At 37.7% G+C, this 23,400-nt stretch overlaps 1 protein-coding gene across 1 annotated transcript in view; it reads right to left on the reverse strand.

Annotated features, from left to right (window-relative positions):
* Positions 1 to 23,400, reverse strand: part of LOC105382164 (tyrosine-protein phosphatase Lar) — a 337,896-nt gene that overhangs the window by 272,302 nt on the left and 42,194 nt on the right. Inside the window, exon 4 of the mRNA XM_048631524.1 lies at positions 10,407 to 10,454. Coding sequence (XP_048487481.1) covers positions 10,407 to 10,454 — 48 coding nt within the window. The remainder of the gene's footprint in view (positions 1 to 10,406; positions 10,455 to 23,400) is intronic.

The following is a 23,400-nucleotide window of genomic DNA, read 5'->3' on the forward strand; positions in this document are numbered from 1 at the left end:
ACTTTAACCATTAGTCAAGTCACTTGTCAAACATGACAGCTGCATACGAATTTTGTTGGATTTTAACTAATGGTAGCCATTTCTGACCAATGGTTGAGTTAACTAGGGATCAAAAAACTGGCCCAGTCAATTTTAACCTTGTTGTAAATTTACAATATACGGTCTATCACAAAGTTTGAGGGTTACTCTTAAGCTACGCCAGGCCGCATACAGCGTTCCAAAACCAAATGCATCTTCTGCCTCGCGCCGGAAAAACCAGGAGCCGGCATCACGACCATCGATCGTCAGCTATTTCTGTCCACCACTCCTACCCTTTACACGGACCTTAATCCGTCGACTCAAGAGCGGATTCACAACATCCGTACTCCGGATGTAAATACTCGGCTGGATGCAAACAGAATCAATGTCCGGCTTTAATTGGGGGTCGCGACGCCGGCCAGACATTTTTGTACGCAATCGATAGAGAGCGGAGTGAGACCGGAGTTTCGGGTAGATACCTATTGTTGGCATCGCTAGGAATTAATCGCAAAAAAAGCCTACCAAGGCTATGCTGTAGTAGGATCATTATCACCCAAACATCATATAACACGGCACATAGCATTTATATCCAGATGACGACTAGTAGAAAGCTTTCGGTACATCGCATCCAGTTTCGTGCTTAGGGAGCGGATTACGTCCAACAAAAATTCGTTCCAAACATATTAACCAAATAATACAGGGCGTGAAAAAGCGTATCGAAAGTAAAGTGGAAAGGAAAATATGACTGAAGTGGTCATTCTGAACAACTTTTCTATTGTTGTACGTATGTAATTTAAATTCATGAAACTTGTAAGCCAGTTCAAGTCCCAAAAGTCTGTTTAAAATCTATCTCAAAAGATATTTTAAATATAAAAAGATCACTACCTCTAGATAGGACCGTGCGCACTAGTTTTCAACCGTTTCATCGTATCTAAGCAGCATACGTACGAATATGTTTGCATACAATGACACTGTAAAAGAAAATGAGACTGTTTTAGGGGCTGGCCTCCTGTGAATAGAGAGGTTATCTAGCTAGTCAAAATATCCGTGCCAAAAAAGAGAAGTGTTATAATTTTTACGTGTGTAACAACGATAAGTATTAACTAGCGAATTGAATGAGGATGGTATTCACCGGAACCCGTTTATAATCGAAAAAGAGGGTTGTCATAAGTTTGGCGTGTCTATGTATCTTTGTCCGTGATAGCGTACGTACCAAAGGGCTGAACCGAATTTCAATTTTTTTGGGTCATAGGTAATGTTACCACGAGTGGTCTTAGGCATATTTGATCAAAAGCGGCTTATCCGTTCATAAGTTATGAATGTTTTTGTCACCAACACAAGCTAGGAAGGAAACCATTAAAATTATACAGTGATTACACTGATGATTAGTAAGATAGAAGTATACCGTTGAACGATCTTCTGGCACAACTAAGGGTACCAACGGTGCAGTATCAGTGGCCTAGTTCTGGGCATGTATTATTTAGCGACTTTGTTGGTTTGTCGTCGACACGATAAGAAGAAGACGGGTAAGGGTTAATATTCTGAGATTCGCTCACATTTCCGCTCACACACGTCCGCCATCTTAAAGGCACGAGGAATAGCAGCGACGTTACGCGACGCTAAAACTTCTTTTAAGTGCTATCTTGAAGTTAAAGCTAACTTGTAGCAGCTCGGTGACGACGGCAGCATTCGGGCAATCTGGCTGCATTAGACGCGGATACACAGCTAAGCCTTGTTTTTAACCAGGGAAGAGAAAAGAGGAGTTGTAAGTTTGGAATAGGTATGTGTTTGTCGCTTATTAGCTCTAAAACTGGTCGATTGAATCACGGTCGTTTGTTTGTCATGTAATCATCTTTACTGTATGCTTTTTACTGTATACTTATGCCTTTGAAGTATGTAGGTACAATATTATTTTTACAGAATTTGTGTTACTGACAAACACCTACCATTGAACTGCCTCTAGCTCGGGAACGACCGGAGTTTTCCAATAAAAGCGCATTGTTAATATTCTTAATCAAAAACTGAACAGGCCCAAGCGGTAGCGCCAATCAGCGCTAGGCAGCGCCCCAACGACTCCATAGGCTCACATAAAAACCTAATGAAATTGTAAAATTCGACTGCCTCACCTCTGTGCGCGAGTAAAAAACAAAACAAGCTCTTTGTCCTTTAAATAAAATACGTAATCGAAAGAGACAAAAACTGTCCAATTATGTGAGATTGTTTGTGTAAATGGGCGGAATTGAAATCAAAATAAACCCGTCAGTATCTGAATGCGAGTCGAAAATTGTAGTGCAGCAAAATATGAACGGGTTTTCTGTTATTTTATCTTCATTTGGGCAGCTGAATCACTCGCTAGCGATGATAACTCCTCCAAATGATGGCTTGATAGCAAACACGGGTCAGTTTTACTGTTATTTATAAATAAATAAAACCATAGTCAGTAGCCATGCATAGTTATTATGTACGTATATACTATATATCATATTTAACACCATTTATTATTCTTTCGCACGGTAACTACTTTATATAATAATAGGGTGACGAAATGGTTAGTTACTCTTTTTTATTGTGATGACATGGCCAATCACGAACGAATTATGAATCTCAGATTCAGTGACACAACACAATATCAAGGACTCACAATACCTATTAAACTTTCAACACTCAAATTTTTGTCAGAGGCCAAAAATATATAGGTGGCTTTGCTACATCGTTCAGCTATCTGCAAAGCTAAACCGGGCAACTTTGAAATATAGGTCAAACGGTCGAAATAGACAGGCAAGAATATAAACTAGACGGTTAAGCTGCCTAATGTTTTCAATATAGTCGGTCGGCTTGTTGGCAATTTTTCAACCGTAACTGGTGTTGCCCTCAACCGAACACCGCGTGGAGAGAAGTGAATATAAAGCGACTGATTTAGAAGCAAAGAACTAGATGTATCTAGCTTATAAATATTAAATAACTCTACGTTTATATTTCATATCTGAGTAACTGTGATATCTCTAAATATTAGGTTTGGTTTGGTTGAGGTTAGAAATGAAATTAGTATTCGAAGCTTTCTAACATATTATATGAACAACTGCTTCGTCTGAAGGCGTCGTTATATCGTCGTTAGACGATGTAAGTCTCCAAACAACACGTGATACCTTCACAGAGTTGGAAAACCAATTCTGTCACAAGCGGCCATGAGCCTCCAGAGCGTGCACCAAGACAGGGCACCATATAAATTAGACCAAGAAATGGTCATGTCAAAACTACATCTGTCTCTTTTCAGCGCGCCACTAAAAGTCCTGCTCCTTTACTCCCACGTAACATTTCCTAACCCTTTCATTACTCCCAACCTCATCCAGAACCTTCCACTTGGTCCTGTGTCCAGGCGAGCCTTCTAATTTATGAGCCGCGCGTCCAAAGGAAGGAAAGGGAATTACCATACGCGGCTTTACAAAGAACTGTAGGAAACGGTTAGCCAGCCGTGATACCGCGGTGACGGATGGCGAGCGGCGCGTAGCTGGAATTCAGATCTTGCACAATTTGTTCACATTGAAACGAGTCACGGTAGATTTGGCGTTGTTGCGCGGAGGGGTCAATAGATGGCGTTGATTATACGGTAGCCCGTTTACAGACAGTGGCTCAAATACTGCCTCTTATTATTCATACTACGCTCTATCCTAATGTTAGTATGACTGGCTAAATCGCTGATAAATATCTACTCCGTAATTTTCTGAATGTTTATCCAATACACACAGCTTTCTAAGAAAGAATAGAGGTTGGCTTTCGGAAAAGGAACAATATTATTTTAGTTAAAAGTGCTACGTCATCTTTACGTAGGAAGGGATATTTTATACCTTACATAAGTATATTAGTAAGTATGGTTTAAGTAGGTTATTCCCACTATTCCACTTCCTTAATAAGTATCTTATGTATGTATATTATTTTTTGAAGTACAAAAATACGAAAATCTTATCATTAATTTTATAGGCTTTCTATCCAATTTATACCTAGGTATTGATACGGTGACAAAAGCATAGCTCTTGTGTTTGTCACCGAAGCGTATACCTCTATAAGATTTCTGCTTTCTTAAAATTGCCTTCAAAAGGAGTATATTTACCACGGCAATAACCTAAAAAGGCAGGAGTCGAAAACAATATCGGATATTCAAATAAGTGCCGCGTGGGAGGGAAGCACAATTTAACAAAAACACACATCACATTCCATTTGTGTTTTTAGCCGAGCGCCGGCAAATTGAGATTCGCATTCTCGGAACTCAACAGAAAATGGATGTTTGTATTTTGAAGCATCGGCGGTGGAAACAGGGGGCGTATCGCGAAGTCAAAACGAAGTTACATTTACGTAGTAATCAGTGCCAAATTCAATACAGTTTTAATTCGAAAATCGTTGTAGAGGTTGGCTATGTTTAACCTTATTAACACGGTGTAGATGGTAAAATTAGAACTCTATTTACGTCGTAGAGACAAATGTAAAATTGCTAGGAATATAGGGAACAGCTAATTTAAAGATACGTAGATTTTAATCATGAAAGATAGTATAGTAATAGATTGACATCAAATGTAACGTGGCTATTCGAAAAGAGGTCAAAGTCAGTTTCAATTTTCATTAAATACTCAAAATTCATAAAAAAAAACATAACAAAAAGCATCACACTCAAACCACTTTGCCTTTACCATAAAGATGCGATTCTGGTATTTTTACTCACCAGTCACCGCACAAAAGCGCATTGTTCCCAGCATACTAACAATAGTAGAATTCCTACTGAGAAGTTCAGTGTTTGCCTTCAAGCCAATAATGGACGGAATGGTCCGTATTTGACTACGCAAACCTGAATATAGACTTGTAGAGGGTGGTAATAGTGATCTACTTGATAGCAGGATTGTGTACACTCACGAACAATGAAAAAGTTCCAATGACATAAGAAACGGAAATGGCTGGTGGATCTTTTTCGTTGCTCGCAATTGTACCTATGTTCTTTACCTAACAAAAACTATAAACTAATAAAAAAATTCAAAAACTGATGGTCACTTCTGGCCTTTACAGTTTACACAAAAACACTAACAAACGACTTATATTCAAAAACCGCTTATTGCACTAATATTTTATGCACATCATAAGTTGCAAACTTTACATTTATCAGTGTGATTTTCGAAATATAGTAAAATAAAGCTATTTTACATTTAAATATAAATGCCTTTATATGTTCGTTTCTTGGCTTGGTAGCCAGAGCTGGCCGCCAACTTTCAGTATCGTATTTAACACCGCTCTACACAGTACTTTGTGCAAATCAACGTGTTTTTTTTTTTTCAGGAAAACTAGGGATTTCAGCGAGGGTTGTAGCTGTGGGTGAGAGCCAATTTGGTGCCAAGCAACATACATTTGGTTTACTTTAAGACAGTATGTATCATAAACAATATAGGTATTTGGTAATTAAGTTCAGGATGATGATAAAAAGACGATGATAATAAACCTGAGAACACGGTTTTCAGTATTTTGTATATTAAAATTAATATATTAAGTAATCATCCGCTCTAGGGACTTGGCGGATCACTAACAAATTGAATCATTAAGAAACCTTCAGCATAATTATCTGGCCATCCTAATATGACCTGTGAGCGGCACTGTCTACCAGGGGCGTGACGGGTCGAATGATTGTGGTCTTGTATCCTGCACGCACTATTGGACAAAGGAGTCAGGATTCACCGCTTATACGGATGTGTTATTGTTTCCTTTATTTATATATTTCTTCTTAAATTGCACACTTTACAACAGTAATAATAATAATGTACAATTAGTTGGATTTAATGCTAAAATCATTTTCTGCCAGTCAACGTTCCAGAGGTTCAAAAAATGGTAAGTACTTAATGGTGGGCAAAAAAAAACTGTAAAAAATATGACTGAAACACAAGCAGCTAAGTTTAACCAAAATGTCTTAAGAATCCAACTCAACTAACAACTAACCCGATTCTACTAATCTTCCCACAGTACTTAATATCAAACTGATTCCTTATCAAAGACAATGAAATTAAACGTGACATTTGGCTGCCGACATCGAGGCTATTTGAAACTGAAGGGCCTGCCCAATGGTTGTCAAATGAAGATTCAATTGGACCACAATAAATTTAGGCAAGACCCACCCTTCATTTGCACAACTGTACCCTGGGTTAAGGCTATCTTATTCTTATTTACTTATAGTATTTAGAATTTTAGTATAAGACTATTTGACATTTTGAATCAGCTGGGTAAACTTTCGTACAGATGGGTTGACAAACGTAGGTATATTGAGTGCCAATTTCTCCATAATCGGTTAGAGCTTAACCAAGGAGTAGTGATTGACTTTTGATACATCCGTCATGAAATTTATATGGAGATGACGTTTAATTTATAAATCTATCCCTGTCGGTTAGATAACCGACTATACAGAAATTGGCACTGAGTCTTGTAAAAAGAAATAGCATAATCATTTATTCATATTTTTATCATCATATATTAAAGAAAGTTTGAAGCCCACGTTAAAACGTTCAAAGAACTTCCCCTTAACACCTACAGTCGATACGGAGCGGATTGTGCCCTCCCTCGGACCCGCGACACGGACTATTAGACCGAATTCAAACAGAAGATGCTTAATTAAAGTATCTTGCGAGGTGATGCAACCCTAACCCTTTCATGTATTCACGGTTACTTAGTAGACTATTGCTAGACTGAAACAATTGTAAATTATTTGTTTATTATTATGTCGCTTTCACTCAGCTAGTAGTAATTTATAAACTATATTATACTTAAATCCTAATAGGTACCTAACTATAACTAATAATTATAATAGCTTGATACCTTTCTTATTTTATAATATAACCTTAACCTTGTACAATGAAAAATGATACCAACCGCCCTTAAGTCGGTATATAAGTACTTGAGTACCCACACATCACATACGGCTTGTGTACAGCCCATTTTAACTTTATACGTCTCATAACTTTCAATTTTCTTGGGCCCATCCGAGTTGCTGAGAGTCGTAAACTTGTACCACTTAAGTAACTTCAAGTGCTGCCCTCTGCCCTTCAAGGGCATAACTGGAATACTTCGCTTTGACAACCGCCATTCGCGCCACAATAACGGCTGGAGGATTATTTGAATTAAGTACGTTCGGATGGCGAGATTTGATTGGCTGTTATCGCGCGACCGCAGCTAAGGCCGCGAATTAAAAAGTAGATGAGTAAAATTGTAATTGCGTTATATTTAACAGTAAATCAACTTGGAATGGAACCAAATTTTACCTACATAATTTTAAAGGTTTATTTCGATGACCGTAATATCAAAGGAATGTGTGGCACCGTAGTATCAAACACAGCCTATTTCAGTTATCTCTTCCTCTCGTCGTATGTCGACAAACTAACAAAATAAATAATAATTAAGGCCACCCATACTGGACCCAATCGCGAACTTGTTATGACAACGATTTTCGGATTCAAATAGTATAGAATTTGTACGTACTACGTAGTACGTGCTACGTAAATGTTACTTTGTTTTAACTTCGCGATAGGCCCCCTGCGACACTGGTAGCGTCAAGAGTTCCCGCGTACAAGTATCAGACATTGCAATCATAATAATTATTGACTACACCTTATTTTACTATTGGTTTCTTCAGGGTCATATTTTATTTCGCGAATTTTGATATTCTGATTTCATTTTTGGACTTAGTTATAACATGCTGCACATGTAGGTTTCGGCTAAGTATATCCTTTTTGCAATTTGTTTCAAACAAATGTCAGGTAGCAAAACGCATCACGCCATTCAATCTCCACAACCGTTACTCCTCAAACCCGCCCGCCCTCACTACACAATGAGCTACTAGCAGCTTACACAATAAGCGAATGTATAATACACAAGCGAAACTACGCAGACGATGTAACGACCCCCCAATGTCGCATTATAGAGGACTGGCCAGCCATAACCATTCCGGATAATGAATATAACAGTGTTACGGATATAATGTGCAGGGATAGTTTTTTTAAAGAGAGAACTCTCGCTTTTTTTTAACGCGGATTTTAAATTGAGATGAAAATACTGGCTTATGAGAATAAAAAAGTGATTATGTGGAACATGTCCATGGGAGATTTAAGTTTTTTTTACCGAAATCAAAACTACACGAGAAAAAACTCGCTTTTGTTTTGATTGACTGAACCATATTTCGTGAATGGTAAAATAACAATGAGTTAACTTCTCATGCAAGAAATGCAATCGAGTAAGTCCTCATAATTTAATGACCTATAGTTATCAATTATATTTTTACAAAATAATAAACTGCAATGGTAACTACAATATCTAGTGATTTCAACTTTTGCAGGCAAAGATCCTAGTCCAAGCTACATGATTTAGCATCGACTGTGAAACTTTCAACTTTTAATTAAAACTGAGATTTTTTCAGGACTTTCCGCACCTGTAACTAGAATTTTCCATTCAGATTTTTATTTTCAGAATGAGCTATTTTATTTTATTGCAGTCAGTGGGTTAGTATGCTTTTTTGTGTAGGTAAATCAAATGGCAATCCCGATTCCAAAGTTATGTATACTACATTCATATTTAACAGCAAACCAAGCAATGTACCTTTAATAAACACCTTCTTATCGCTCACACTTTAACGTCTAATCAACCAATCACAGCGCTGTATTCCATGCCTTGACATTCTCTATAAAAAACTGAGAACGTATGAATCAGCCTTAAGAATGTACTGGATTTACCCTAAAATCTTCACAAATACCTTGGCATATCACACTTTATTTACAAACGTGATCCTGCTAAAACCACAACAGGTGTATTTAATCCTATCAAGCCTTTAAACTCTGTTTCTCATACCTAAGTATACAGTATTATATACATTTTATATCTACGATGTTATGAAATTCTTACCCCACCCGGTATATTCCCAGCCTACTCTTTTAATCCCGGAAAGAAAGAGCCGGCTATATAGGTTGATGCCGGGTTATAATAACATTAATAACCAACTCGTATATTAAAACCAACTGCCATGTATTAACTGAATCGCTACGTACAGGGTGATGTAATAACTAACGGTTGAGTTCATATGAAATTTGTTTTATTTGTTGACTGTCCTAACGGTGGAACGGATAAGGTTTTAGCCTTGCATTTGAGTGCTCGCGGGTTCGAGTTCTGGCATACCAATCGCATAATTTATTATTTCACTTTATAATTCTAGGATCTAGTTAGATCGTCGTTTACTATTATTTTACTTAAGCTGAGAGTTGGGATACCAACTCATCGCTTAAGTAACTTCATACTGATTGTCGCTGTACATTTTGTCACATTCTAAACACCCTGTATTTACATCACAACAGTATTAAAGCAGTTTACAGTGCGCCTGCAAAATATGGCTAGAGTACGGGTTTATTTTCCTTTCTTCATCGCGTAGTTTAGTTTATAGACAAATAAATAAAATGTAAGTAAGGATGTGTCACTTGGACTTATGCAATAAAGGCGGTTATTAAATTACACCGTATATAATGTAGAAGACAATATTATGGGACATTATTGGTCGTCCCGTGGCGCTATGAGAATAATATCCTTCTACCTGCAAAGGTTAGCAGGGATATATTGCCTACAGTCCGGCAACGCTAGCTTTGCAACAGAGACGAGTGCTAACAACACTGTTTATTAGGGTAACAATTATTTGTCTTTGCAATTTCTGAAACTGTCACATTATATTTTGTAATTGTGTTTTGTATACAATGTTTATAAATCCATTACGTTTGGATTAGACAATTTTTTTCAATAAGTAGTAAACACCCTAGTTAATGGGTTTTTAAAATGAAGCTATAAGTACCTTAACAATTATACCAATAAAATTTTACTCTAGAACCCAGAATAAGAGGCGTAATTACGAAAGTCTAAATTAACCAGCGAATTATGTTGCCATAATATACAAAGTAATAACACCGAAGCATTTGAGTACTAACATCCGTGGAAGTGACGTGGAACCCGTGCACAGAAAGGAACCAGCCACATTACACTAAACTACAGTCCAGAAACAACCTCACAACACTCTCCTTAACTTACGTAAGAAACGAATTAACGTAATACGCTTCCAACGAGAATTGAGTAAAAATTAACGCGGACCTCTCGCTCTGGCGTAGGAGAAAGAGAGAGAGAAATATACCTACTGGCGAAAAATTGTTGCTTGTGCTTGTGCTGCAGGGTTGCCAAAAAATAGTTGAGATCAATTTAAAAAATAATATTTTTATTGTTTGGTTTTTGCGGCGTAGGTTGTGATGTGTATTATTAAATTTAAGATACTTAAGTTAATTTTTTTGTGACATAAGTATAGGTACAATTATAATATTTTAGGAAATGTTTGATGTACTTACAGGTCTCGTGTCGGGTTCCATCGTCAGTGCCCTTGGTTTTGGACACATCTGAAACAAAAAAGAAGAATGATTATTTTAGATACATATACAGTGGATTAATTAATTAACTCTAAGTAAGTATATGAAATATTTTGAACTGGTTTATATGCTGAAATTCAAGATCTACTCTCAGGTTTAATAATACACGCATAAAATATTTGAATAATAACTCTTTTTTTTTTGTAAATCAGATTCAACAGCAATAACAAGAGCTTCAAAACTAAAGCGTCTAAAAAAACCACCCTCATTTTCCCCAAAACTCCCGAAGGTTCCCAAGAACTGGCAACACTGGCTCAGGGGTCACTCTACCTATATGACGAAAAACTAATTTTCGGAACGCTGCTGCGCGAGAAACGATTCTTATCTCGTTGTATTAAACCACTACAGGTCTCGTTCGTTCATTTTTCGTCAGTATAGAGTAACCCTCTTGGCACTGGTATTAGCGAGCAATCCTCGTGTGGCGTGAAGTTCGCAAGTTATCGGTTCGCAAGTTTATTTCTGGTTTAAATATGAATCTCGCATCTTCCGCCATCTTGAAAACATGCAGTTTTATTTTGGAATATTTCCGGCGTTTATGCTATTTCATATAGGTATTGGTTAAAAATATTGATTGATTTGTTTACAATTGAACATTATAATGAGACTACAAAGAAGAACTTTCTGTCTAGCACCTGCAAACACGTCTCGAATCACGACCAAGTAGTTTCTAGAGTTCCTTATTCCGTTCCGGAACGCCAAATTAAGTCGTAATTTTCTTCATGTCATAGAGTAGTAGATGACGGCTCATGGCATCAGAGCCTGTGAGACTGCGACTCAACTGTATCAATTTTGTACATATGAGAATCAGGGCTTAGATTGTTACTTTCCCGGACAGTTCAGGCTCACTCTTCGGCTCTTCAGCACGCAACTGCCAAAGGTCAAACTTTTCACTCCCGCATCTAAAACATACTTACCTAAGTATAATGTAAATGTCTAGAGCTAAAAGCTATAAACGTCACATGGCCATACATTAGCACCTGCGTCAAATATCACTTTACAATATTGGCGGAGAGCGGGAGGCGGCGTGCATGCTAATACGGGCTGAAGCTGGCAACACTCGCTGGGAATTTATTTAACATCTACAGGGGCCTTATCGCGAAAAACGAAGTAATATTTACAGAGTGATTAGTGTCAAATGAAATACAATTTTTGAAGGCGAAAATCGTTGTCAAAACCAGTTTGCTATAGGGAGCCAGGTAGAATTTGTATTTTTGTAACATTTTTAAGTAAAATCTTTACAGTCGTAAGGAATATTACATACATGTAATCCCTTGCATAACAACTAGATGTTGAATCATCCTTGGATTTAAATAATTAAGTTGAGGCTAGACAATGCCACAAATAAGTAATATTTTTAAGTTTTGTTTTTTGTAATTTTTGTTCTTGGTGCAAATAAAGTGTATTGTATTGTATAAGTCAGTCATCTTCGAAGTTAGGTAAAAACAATAATACAAAGGTCAAAACACCCAAAAGACCCCAAAACACGACATGTCATATTAATCTATCACTATAATAACGCTATAAAGGCAATTAACCAAATAGGTGAGGAAATACATTGAACCCACCCGCCAGGACAACCCCAATTAAGTTTTAGTGTTATTGCCTAAGATAAAACTAGGATATAACGCTGTCAACAGTTCGTACTAAGTTCAAAACCTTTTAAGTGATAACCTACATTTGTAGATATAGTATATGTATCGAGGTCAACCTTTAGGGTTATATTTCTTTCAACGCATCAGATTCAGAAGACTTTCATCAGCCACGTATGAAATACCTACAGTTTTGTGACGCTCTTGGGATCTATGTCTATCATAGGACGATTACGTGTTCATAATGATAATCGATCATCAAAAGCTCACTATTGACAGTTCAAGTTCAGAATCAATAAATAAATAATTAAATAGGCAGTACTTTGAAAGCGGTCAAGCGGAAATGCTCTATCGAAAAATATCGTGTACGTATTAAATTTAACTACAGTCCTGGCTATTTCAGCAAAATAATAATTATGTCAATTGCTTTCATGAATATAAATATACGTAACACATCCTAAGAGCGTACAAACATCCTTCCTGCAAACCGTCATCGGACATTTCTAATAACAATTTTCATTATGGTCTCTATCCATACTCTAATACATTACTCTGTCGATATTCTAATACTGTAATACATCGTGCGCCGCCTAGTAACCACCATCAGTTAGTACCAGGTGCGCGTCGGATGCATTTTACATCGCCCGTTCATGCCGAAACAAGGCACCTATCAAGACTGCTATTAAGGACCCTGGGAATGGGGTAAATTTAGTGATGTAACATAAGAATATAACGTTATTAGTCATCAAACTTCGTTGTAGATCTACTACACCTACAGTGGGATTACGCTGCAAGAAATCCTGTGCCGAAATACACCCACAAATCCAAGTTCAAATTCTTGATTAGACGTAGATTGTTGTCGTTCAATATACTTAATAATTTATTTTTATTTATTTATTGAAGCAAACATAATAGTCATTTTGGTTACAAATGAATAGTGCGTCAGGGTTTATATGCGCACTATGGTGGTATAACATGACTCTACCGCCATTTCAAAAAGCCTTGGTTCGAGTACTTCAACAACAAATGCTGTGGACTATGATGGAACTGACTAATGTACTCTTTTGTAATGTGCCCTCACTAAATATACCTCAGATCAAAATACAGACAACGGCGTTAAGGTAACCTAACACGCCTTTTTTGCGTTGTAGGTTAAAACAGGAAAACCTAATTGGTCGTCTCCCTTTTCTTATATCATTGCGTCTCCAATATTAGGTTTGTGAGTAGAATAACAGAGTCTATTTGCCAAGGTCCCCGTTCTGCGATCTGACATAACGGAGTTAAGCTCTCATTCGACCCGAAAGTAGGGTGACCATAGTTTATAGCCATTTTAAAGTCCGGATAGATAAATATAAAAAATAAGCTCTATTTCTTAAACTTACCACGATCAGCCCGTTATCATCCACTGCTGGACATAGGGCGAAGGAGAGCCAGAACACTCTGTCCTTGGCCTTCCTTATCCAGCCACTACCGGCTACTTGTCTAAGGTCGCAGGTCTAGTTTTGTAGAGCTATCTCCTAATTTCCGCAATCATCTTGCTTATATCATCCTTAGAACCACAATAAACCACGATGCTGCTAAAATCATTTTTTTTTGTTTACGGTGCCTAAAAAAATTATCAAACTATCTTCTAATAAATATAACCTACATAAAGTCAGTTTCGTCTTCATATGAATTATTTTACTTGTAATAACAAAACCACAGTCGCAATAATGATTAAATATCACACTGAATGAACTCTTGAATACTTTTCAAGTCCTTCACGAAAAAAATCGCATGGTCACCCTACTTAAAGAAAGGGATGCTCTCCAGTTACAATAAAACACCTTATTTTAAGGAGATGCTCTTCCGATAACAACAGCTCAGCAGGATGGTGCTTCGAGTAACTTAAATAAATTTGCCGCTTTTCCAATGATTGTTTTCATTCAACACCTTTTAATTTGAACGGCTGGACTCGTGATCGGAATGGGAATGTTTTGTTTTAAAAACTAATTATTAGCAGGAGGAAATAAAAATAGTGCAAGCAGTTGTAAATGAAGAATTCAGAGTGTAAGCGGGCGAGGACTAATTTAATTAAACATGAAAAGGCAGCTTTCAATTGCTTTGACTAATTGTCTTTCGTGATTAGTGTAGTCGGTTGTTTATAGCTTCGAAATTAATGTACAAAAGGTGGGCTACTAACTACTAACCTACTAAGTTTATAAATAAGTATACGTTTCATACTAGGTACGCTTATCTGAAGATAACAATGGCTATGTATGTTATTGTTTTGTATAACTTTGCCAATTTATTTCTATTTTGAGGAACGAACCCTTTTTCTAAGCCCACAAAGCAGGCACTTCCCAACCCACCCACTTCATAACTCAAACATCAATTAATAACTGGCCGCAACTTACACGGCCACACGGGAAGTTTCGCAGACAACGGGGAAAACTTGTGGCCGACACAAATCATTGTAACGTGCAATTAGGGCCGGATGGGAGCACCCCGCCCCCGTAAATACTTGCACTGTTACTTGCATAGTTGGAAAGAGTGCAGCCGTAAGGGTTTAGTCTCACTGTCGTTTTTGACTTGCGACGGTTGGTTAGTCGTTTTGGTTAGGTATACTATTAAAAAAATATCCCGACGAATTGAGAACCTCCTCCTTTTTTTGAAGTCGGTTAAAAATAGCGTGAGCTTCGCATCACCTTCAGATGGTTTTCCTTGGGTATACCGTGATAAGAAGTAACAAATGCATTCAGTATATTTAGTAAATTAGCCTGTACACACATACCTACCCACTTTTTTTCAAAACTGTCGCAAAAAAAGAATGCAAAATAAATAAGTTATTGCAGTAGGTATAGGTATTGAGATGCGGCGTTCAATCCAAACCGGTAACGGTATTGCAATAAGAGTGCGATATAATCAAATATCCCACCCTTTATACATACACACATTAAAATTATTAATTCGATACGAAGCCTTGCTCGATTGCAGTTCACCTAGTTATACCTAGCGCCTATTTCCAAGATGGCGCGGGCCTCTCTTGTACGAATTGAACTTTATGGCGGCGGTTCGGCTAAGTGATTGCGCAGATTCCTGCTGCGTTTTCGTTTAAATATAATGTTAGAGGTTTTAATATTCCAGAAATAATAATAATTGTACTAAAATTATTAAACGATCCGGTGGCAGGGCAGTACAAGTAACATAAGTACCATATACTAAACTTAGGAACGCCCTCCCACATATTTTAAGGTTTGCATAAATAGTTCTGCGTAGCTAGCTCCTAAATCATCCTAAAATTTGCATCACCCTGTATATTCCTCAGTAATGCAAAGCCAACATGCCATAAACAGAGCAACAGTGCAAACACTAGTTCTTTCACTGTTGATATTTCCACTTCGCATGACGTATTTGCTGTAGTTCCAGCAATTATCACTAGAGGGCGACACAGACACATCTCTCTCGTAATAAAATAATCGGGGACCAGCCGAGGAAAACATATGTTCACACTGCATGACTGAGGAGGTGTGTATGGTGTGGTGTAAGTAGTGTGGGTAGCGCGAAAAAAATAAGCTGTAAGTATCACTTTTTTATAACGTAACCAATGTTAAAAACCCAAGACATTCAAGACTAAAAGTGGCATAACTTTTGAACGGCTAAGATGATTTTGATAAAATATGGCTAAGAACACTAGGGGTAACATTACCTATGACACAAAAATAACAAATCGAAAATAGGTTCAGTCGTTTTGGAGCTACGCAACACACATACGCACACCGATACTCTCTATACAATTTATCAACAAACCGCTTCATTCCTCAACTCGGCCCAAACGCAAACTTGTATAAGTTGTCCTGAGGTAATGCAATTTTGCCCCGTAGGTGTGAGAGCAAAGTAAACCTGGGGAAAATTAACAAATACCACGACTCTGGAGGATTACTCTATACTGACGAAAAAAGAACAAACGAGAGCTGTCGTGCAATATGCACGTTAAATACAAAAACATAGAGTCGTGGCTCGCACAGTAGCGATCCGAAACTTAGTTTTTCGTCATGTAGAGTGACCCCCCTGGCATTATCGTGGCGCTAGCAACGCCACTCAATTTGTATAAGAAATGGGATTAAAGAATACGTGTAAGCTTGCGCTTTTCTTGGCGATGTTATGTTTTGTGGTTGTAGATTAACTATGTATCGTGATACCTTCAGAGAAACCTCCTTCTCGCAATGTTTTTAAGCGTCTAACTCGTGCTAACTACCTCATCAAGTCCGACTACTTTCCTACATCATCAACACAAAGAAAAAAAAACAAAAGTCATCAAACAAACCCAATCTCAATTTCAAACGCATCGACATCGGGACCTGCAACTATAGTTCAAGGATTGCAAAACGGAATTAAAGAGTCCAGACGGGCGCGTCCAGTGTTAAATTACCGTCTCAAGAAGTTATCCGGGCCGTCCGGACGATCCGGGACCGGAATGCAAAACGTCCGGACCCGGACGATGTTCCGGAAGCAATTTCCTACTTGACAAAGTTCCACGTCTTGCTACCGAAAAGCTAAATGTATTTAGTAAGTATTGTCTTCTCTGACAGATGCGACCGGAATAGTGGTGGGGGTTGCGACGGAAATCTTTCAGGAGTTGGGTAAGGTAAGTACCTAAGTATATTATTTAATTTAAGGTCCCAAAACCAAGAAATACTACATCTGTGATTAGATTAGGTACGAGGGCGGGTCAATCCAAGGTCCGTGACTTTTTGAAGAAAATACTGGTTTTTGGATAATTTTATTTTTCAACGTAGGTAGTCTCATTTGAGCTCTATACACTTTGTCCAAAGTTTCAGCAATTTTTTTATCCCTTCCAAAAAATAAGATTTCTCGAGGTCATCAAAATACCCTCCTTGGCCTTCTTTGGCGCCGATTCACCCCGAGAAACCCACTGTTTAGACTGCTGTTTGGTCTCTGGTGTGTTGTGGTGGATCCACGTTTCGTCCACGGTTACTAAACAAATTGATACTATCCAAATTGAAACCACTGAGCCACGTGATATCCCTGTGGCTTCCACTATCCCTCTCACTCTCAATCTCTGATCGGCCAACACCATGTCGTGAATTTCTTCAATCATTTCAGGGTAGAGACCTTAACTGGGTGCCATGAACGTCCGGCATCTTCCGTGCTTGTACGGCCACAACGAAAGTCAGTAAACCACTTTTTACCATAGATATTAATGGTGCAGAGTCCCCATAATCTTTATCAAGCTTAGCCTTGGTTTCAGTGATGGTTTTTATCCGCAAAAAATCATGCTTAGTGAGCACACGAAATTCAGTTTTTTCCATTATGTTTTTAAATCACGCGGTAGTTGCTAAGAACGGGTGTAAAACACAAACCAAGAGACGTAACTTGTCCAAATTTTTGACAGATGTCAACTGACAGTTGCCTGTTGACAGGAGCAATGTTGTTCTTTCAGTTAAGTGGCGGGAAATTATAAAAGTCACGGACTTATTGACCCGCCCTCGTACCTACATAAGCTTTGCTTTTGAGGCGTTTTCTCTTTCTCTTTCTGCCAAACATTTTCTTTTTAAGGTCTAGCATTCTCTTCACGGCCATGTATTTATCATTTATTGACAGAGTTATTCTCCACTAACTATTTTAGAGGTAAACATACATACTGTCTATATAATATAGTATATTAGGTACAAAACAGACACGGCATGTGTTAGCATCTGGCGTTGAGCGAGGATTAAGAAGGTTTTATAGCCAAGTAGCTTTTATAGCGACTTCATCCGTATTTATAGAACTTACTACTGGGACTGTCTTTACGATCTCATGTTACGGAGATGCGACCTTAAGGTAAGCGTCCCCCTATCGGCATCGTACGTATCGGACCAAACGGATGGTCAAAAATGTATGGAGAAACGGCGTCGGCAATGCCGGTGAAATGGACTCACTTGTGTGAATATCTATAGAAGGAATACTGAATGCGATGCGTCCTTTATGTACGATATGGTTTTATACTACCCCTGTTACGAGTTTATAATAAGAAATTGTAATTGATAGTGCATTTGATAAACAAATAAAATACTACAATTATTTCAAAAAATCCAATTAAGCACCCCACTTAACCATATTTACTGAAAAAACACCAGCAGGTATCACGTGAACATCTGTAGTGTAAGTAGCAGAGGTGCAATTAGACGGCCCAGGTGGCGACTTACGGGACAACTACTGTGAATTATCCGACCGTTTTATGTGTGCGCGCTAAGTGGAAGCCTAGGGTTGACACAAACAAACACAAGACAAGAAACGGTTAGATTAAAAATATACGAATGAGATGGTGTGGAAAATACAAAAACAAAGCGAAAAACTTTTATTTACTGTTAATCTGTGTAAAGCACAAACATTGTTCCAGTGAATAAAGTCACATCTAACCGAAAGAAGAGATAAATAAGAGGTTGTCTGGTACAGATTACTATAAGCCATAAGGCCGCCTTTTTGTACTGTTTTTATTTTTTAGTTTTATTTTATATCTTGATCTATTTTGACGACCGAATGGCGTAGTGGTTAGTGACCCTGACTACTGAGTCGATGGTCCCGGGTTCGATTCCCGGCTGGGGCAGATATTTGTTTAAACACAGATATTTGTTCTCAGGTCTTGGATGTGCCCGTAAAATGGCAATAGGCCCGCCCCCTATTACATTGGGACTAACATAACACTCTGGCGAAAAGTGGGTGCAGCAATGCACCTCTGCCTACCCCGCAAGGGAGTACATTAGTACAAGGCGTGAGTGCGTGTGTGTGTGTTTTGTGTGCTTGATCTATTTTGGTGCAAATAAAGAGTATTGTATTGTATTATATGGTAAGTTGTAGAAGTGGGGTGTTATTTATCGCATTTCTGTTGCACTGACACTCCATCAAGTTTGCATTAAAATACCATTGGTGACAACCCTAAAGCTCAAGGGCAGGGCGGTAAACAGGAGTTTTAAAGTCGTCCCTAGTTGTGCTGTCGAGTTATTACGGTGCTGGGACGAATTTATCGCTACTCACAACTTTTGAGAAACGCCCCGATGAGTACTTGTGTATGGGCTTCGTGTTGGGACCAACTGTTAGTGAAGAAACCAGATGTCTTGGTGTTAAATTTAAATTACTAAAAGCCTATTTTAAGTGTATTTAAAACCGTACTTAAAATAAATATGTTTTGATGGGTTTGGACATAATAATACACTTACGACTCTCACTAGCAATGAACTTAGAATCTACTTGCCATTTTACATGTATGATGTATATATGTCCAACTATTATCATGCCTACCCCAACAGGGATCAAACGTGGCTATTTATGCCTACACACAAAATAATATATTTATATGTACGGCCAAGGTTGCTCGTAAAGTGTTGAAAGTTTCTGGAACATTTGCGCCTGTTGGTAATTTCCCAGCTGATATTATTTCAAATGAGATTTATAAGTAGAAGCTGAACTCCATCTGAAGTGTGTCATATAACTGAAACTTGGATAATAACTGGGGAGTGTGAGAGTTGTGACGTTATAAGGGTTTGTGTCGTTTCGGCTGGATCGCGTTTGGTAGCGTTTTTGTGGGGATTTTTTGTTGGTTGAACCAAATTGTCATCTTAGTGCTAGAATATGTTTGAGTGGGAATGTTTGTTAACAAAAAACTATGAAATTTACAGGAAATCACTATAGTTAATTAAATATAGAAACAAGAACATTTGTGTATTGTGCTTTTGTAAATAAATGTGATTAACGAATAAATAACATAAACACACTATTAAATAAATAAAAAATACTGTCAGTGCATGCGCCGAACACCCTGTATCTCCTAGCACCAGACAGAAGTAACCCTCGGCGTATACGTCACGTTCGATATTGACGCACCGCGCCGCTCACGAATAAAATTTACAACTTCACTCCAATATTTATAAGCGAGTTCACTTCTTCACTCCAATATCAACAGTAAAAAAACTGTCTCACGGATATTAAGGTTTGTCACGGCTCGAGACCTATCACGTGAGTGCAAATGTATAGAGAAAAGCGAGTGGCTCGCTTGCGAGTGGCTCGCTTGCGAGCCACCTCTGACTACCCCTTCGGGGATTACAGTCGTGAGTATATTTTGTATGAATTTAAGATTCCAAAATTCGTGTCGTATGTGGACTATTCACAGCTTTTTTGTTGTTTTGATAAATTATTATTATTATAATCCCATACCACGGGGAAAGACATCTGACAGAACCCTTATTACATTGGAATAAGGGTAGTTTTTGTTTGTATCAAGTGCCTTTCCCCGTCGAATGGGTAGTGGGTGGGAATATTATAACCCAATTAGGTACATTTTAGAAGACCAGTGTAGATGTCAAGTCGTTTTAAAAATATAATACAACGAGAGTGAAAATAAGTTGATGCGGGAGGACCCACTTGTGCACCCCAGTAATTTTATTTAAGTATAATATATCTAACATCAAGCAATCATCAAATGATGCCATCTCACTCAACAATACAAGATGTAGGCGACGGCAGGCAGGCCACAATCTCGCGCCATTCGCCGAAGACAATGACAATTATACCACATAACCGGTAAATCTATTGATATTAGTCGAGCATATGTAATTTCATTATGCACATATAACTTACATGTGTATAGGACATTAGCATAGCCAGCCCATTCCGGTAAACCATTCCTGTATGTACCAATATCTAATCAGCTATAGTGCCACAAACTTATCTGTTCCGGTGACAGCTCACGTAAATGTGGAATATTTCTTCATTATATAAGATTTTAAGTTTGCCAGTAGTTGTAATTCGCTCTTGGTTTCAATAAACCCATCTAATCTATATCAATATATAATTCATAAGTAAATAATCAGATATGGATCAATTTATTTCGCTCTCACCGGAACAGATAAGTTTGTCGCACTGTAACCGAATATAGAACGACAGGGATAATACGATTTTTCGTGTAATGTCGGCATTAAATCTATGTCTGTCACTTTCTCTGTGTATACTGTCAAAGCAAGGCAGCGATAGATTCAATGCAGACATCAGCTTAAAGTTCATTCAGTGTTACTACAGCACTCTCTGCTTTATCATCATCATAGCCCCAATGTGACAAAAAAAAGTAACAAACAAAAAAATCTATATTGCACAAATAGTGTGTGCCAATTAATTACAAATTATACAAATAAGTAACAAGAGGGACAGTATGGATCATATTATTTTGGATCCGTCAAGCTTGACCCTACAGTTGGTTACGATACGAATAGTAGAATCCTAGCCCCCATGGTCCATTGACTAATCTTTATTACCAGATTGATGATTCTATGTAAATAGGTGGAATTCCGATGATAATTGCTGCCATCGATTGTGTCGCTGATTGAATTACTAACTGAGTTTCTGACGCCGGCCTAACGAGCTTTGGCTAAAACTAGTTCATATACTAACTCAGATACATTTAAGCCCTATTATACCAGATTTGACCCACCATGGGAAAACTGAATGATATGGATAGATGGGGTGACGACTTGCGAAAGTAGGCTCGCAGGATCGCATAAAATGATAATTTGTTTTCTCATCACATTAGCACAAGTGCACAACTCAAAAGTATAGCAACAACCAGTAATTTCAAACTTATTATACCTTTATCAATATACTCGTAGCTACAAGTTTATGACAGTGCCTGCAACATAATAATTCCATACCGTTATTAAAGGCTATGAAACCATTCATGTGTGCTATGCCGGGTGCAACTTACAGTAAAGAAATAAAGCAATTATGTACGTTATACTGCCTTTTATTTATTTACAGCCCGAAAGTACTGCTTTGCTGGGCTTACTAAGTAAGGAAATATGAAGAGGTTTGGTGGTATTCTACTGTCGCAGAGAGGCATTGCGTAAACAGCATTGGGTGAGACTGATAAAAGTTGAAATCCAAGACAACAATATTAAATAATTAAGTATAACAATAGTTTGAGTAAGATTATAAATGTATTAAATAGAAGGTACACAATCGGTAAAGGTAACAATAAGTAATATACTGCAGTTTTGGAGTATTTATTTAAGACTTTTTAGGGGTCCAATCCTAAAAAGTTAAGTTATCAGTATACTAAATCTTAAAACCATCAAAGTGCCTCGCTATACATAATGAATAGTTTGAGTAAAACAGTAGAATGCATACCGTGTAATGTAGGCACTTACAATGTACGCTAAAACAGAAGGTGAGTGCTTCAGGGTGTTCAGCGAAAAGTTGTAATAAAATACTCTTATAGTTATAGACTGTTTATAACATTTACTTAGTATGTTAGATAGTCATCTTCTTAGCGTGTTGGTGACAAATACACTCTCGAAAAATTTAAAAGTTCCTTAATATGCCAACACCAAAAGGACCCAATTTTTTGTGGAGTAATAGTCTTTAAAACCATTTCCTTAATTCTAGTAGAACTAGGGTAGTTAGGTAGTCACTCTTTCATACTTACATCATATTAGGTGGCCAAACCGTAGCAAAAACCTGTATAAGTAGGTTTAGTTAATATTCCTTAGCAATAACAAGAGGTAAAGGTACCAATTACTATCCTTGTAAACGGATCCTTTGGCTACATAAGGCTTTAGCGCTAACATGGTTTCGGGTCTTGCTCCATTCTCGTGGGCCAATCAGGTTACATTTATTTAATCCGAAGTGCCTTTCGCATGGAAAAGTCATTTATAAGATTTCCGTAGTGGATTACGTACGCACCAATATTACGCAAAAGTATACTACAGATTGAATTTGTATGGAGAATAGGATTGGGGAGATGTGAATTGTTTACTTGTAAATAGAACATTATTATTAGCGTAGCCGTAGCGTTTTTCAATTCAATGACATGTGACAAAAATGCAATTCTTTGTCACATGTCATTAGAGGGTTCAAACCATAGACTTAGTATATACTAGCGTATAGACGAACTGACAGCTCGATAAAACGTGACCAATTTTGATTTTTCAGTGTGTGCATTAGCTAGTGATGTACCTTTCTTTACTTTAGGACCATCGATAAGTTATTGATGTGCGATATTCGACCCTTGAAGAGAGTTGTTCCATAGACTGTTGTTGTCCAGATTATAATTTTGACAAAGTGTAAAAAAATGCATGAATAAAAATAAAAACACTTTTTTCATCGCTCCTTATTTTATTGACTTTTAAACAGAACAATCTTAGATATATCAGCTGTCTGACCCATATTACAGACTAAGCCTCGGATGGCCGTGTCTGAGATGTTCCCATATATTTATTTATTTAACTGGTTCATTACAGTTTCGTTTCGTCATGCAAACCCTGGTATATTCACTGTTTAACTCAGTATACCATGTC

The sequence above is a fragment of the Plutella xylostella genome, chromosome 29 (assembly GCF_932276165.1).
Source record: "Plutella xylostella chromosome 29, ilPluXylo3.1, whole genome shotgun sequence".
Taxonomy (NCBI): domain Eukaryota; kingdom Metazoa; phylum Arthropoda; class Insecta; order Lepidoptera; family Plutellidae; genus Plutella; species Plutella xylostella.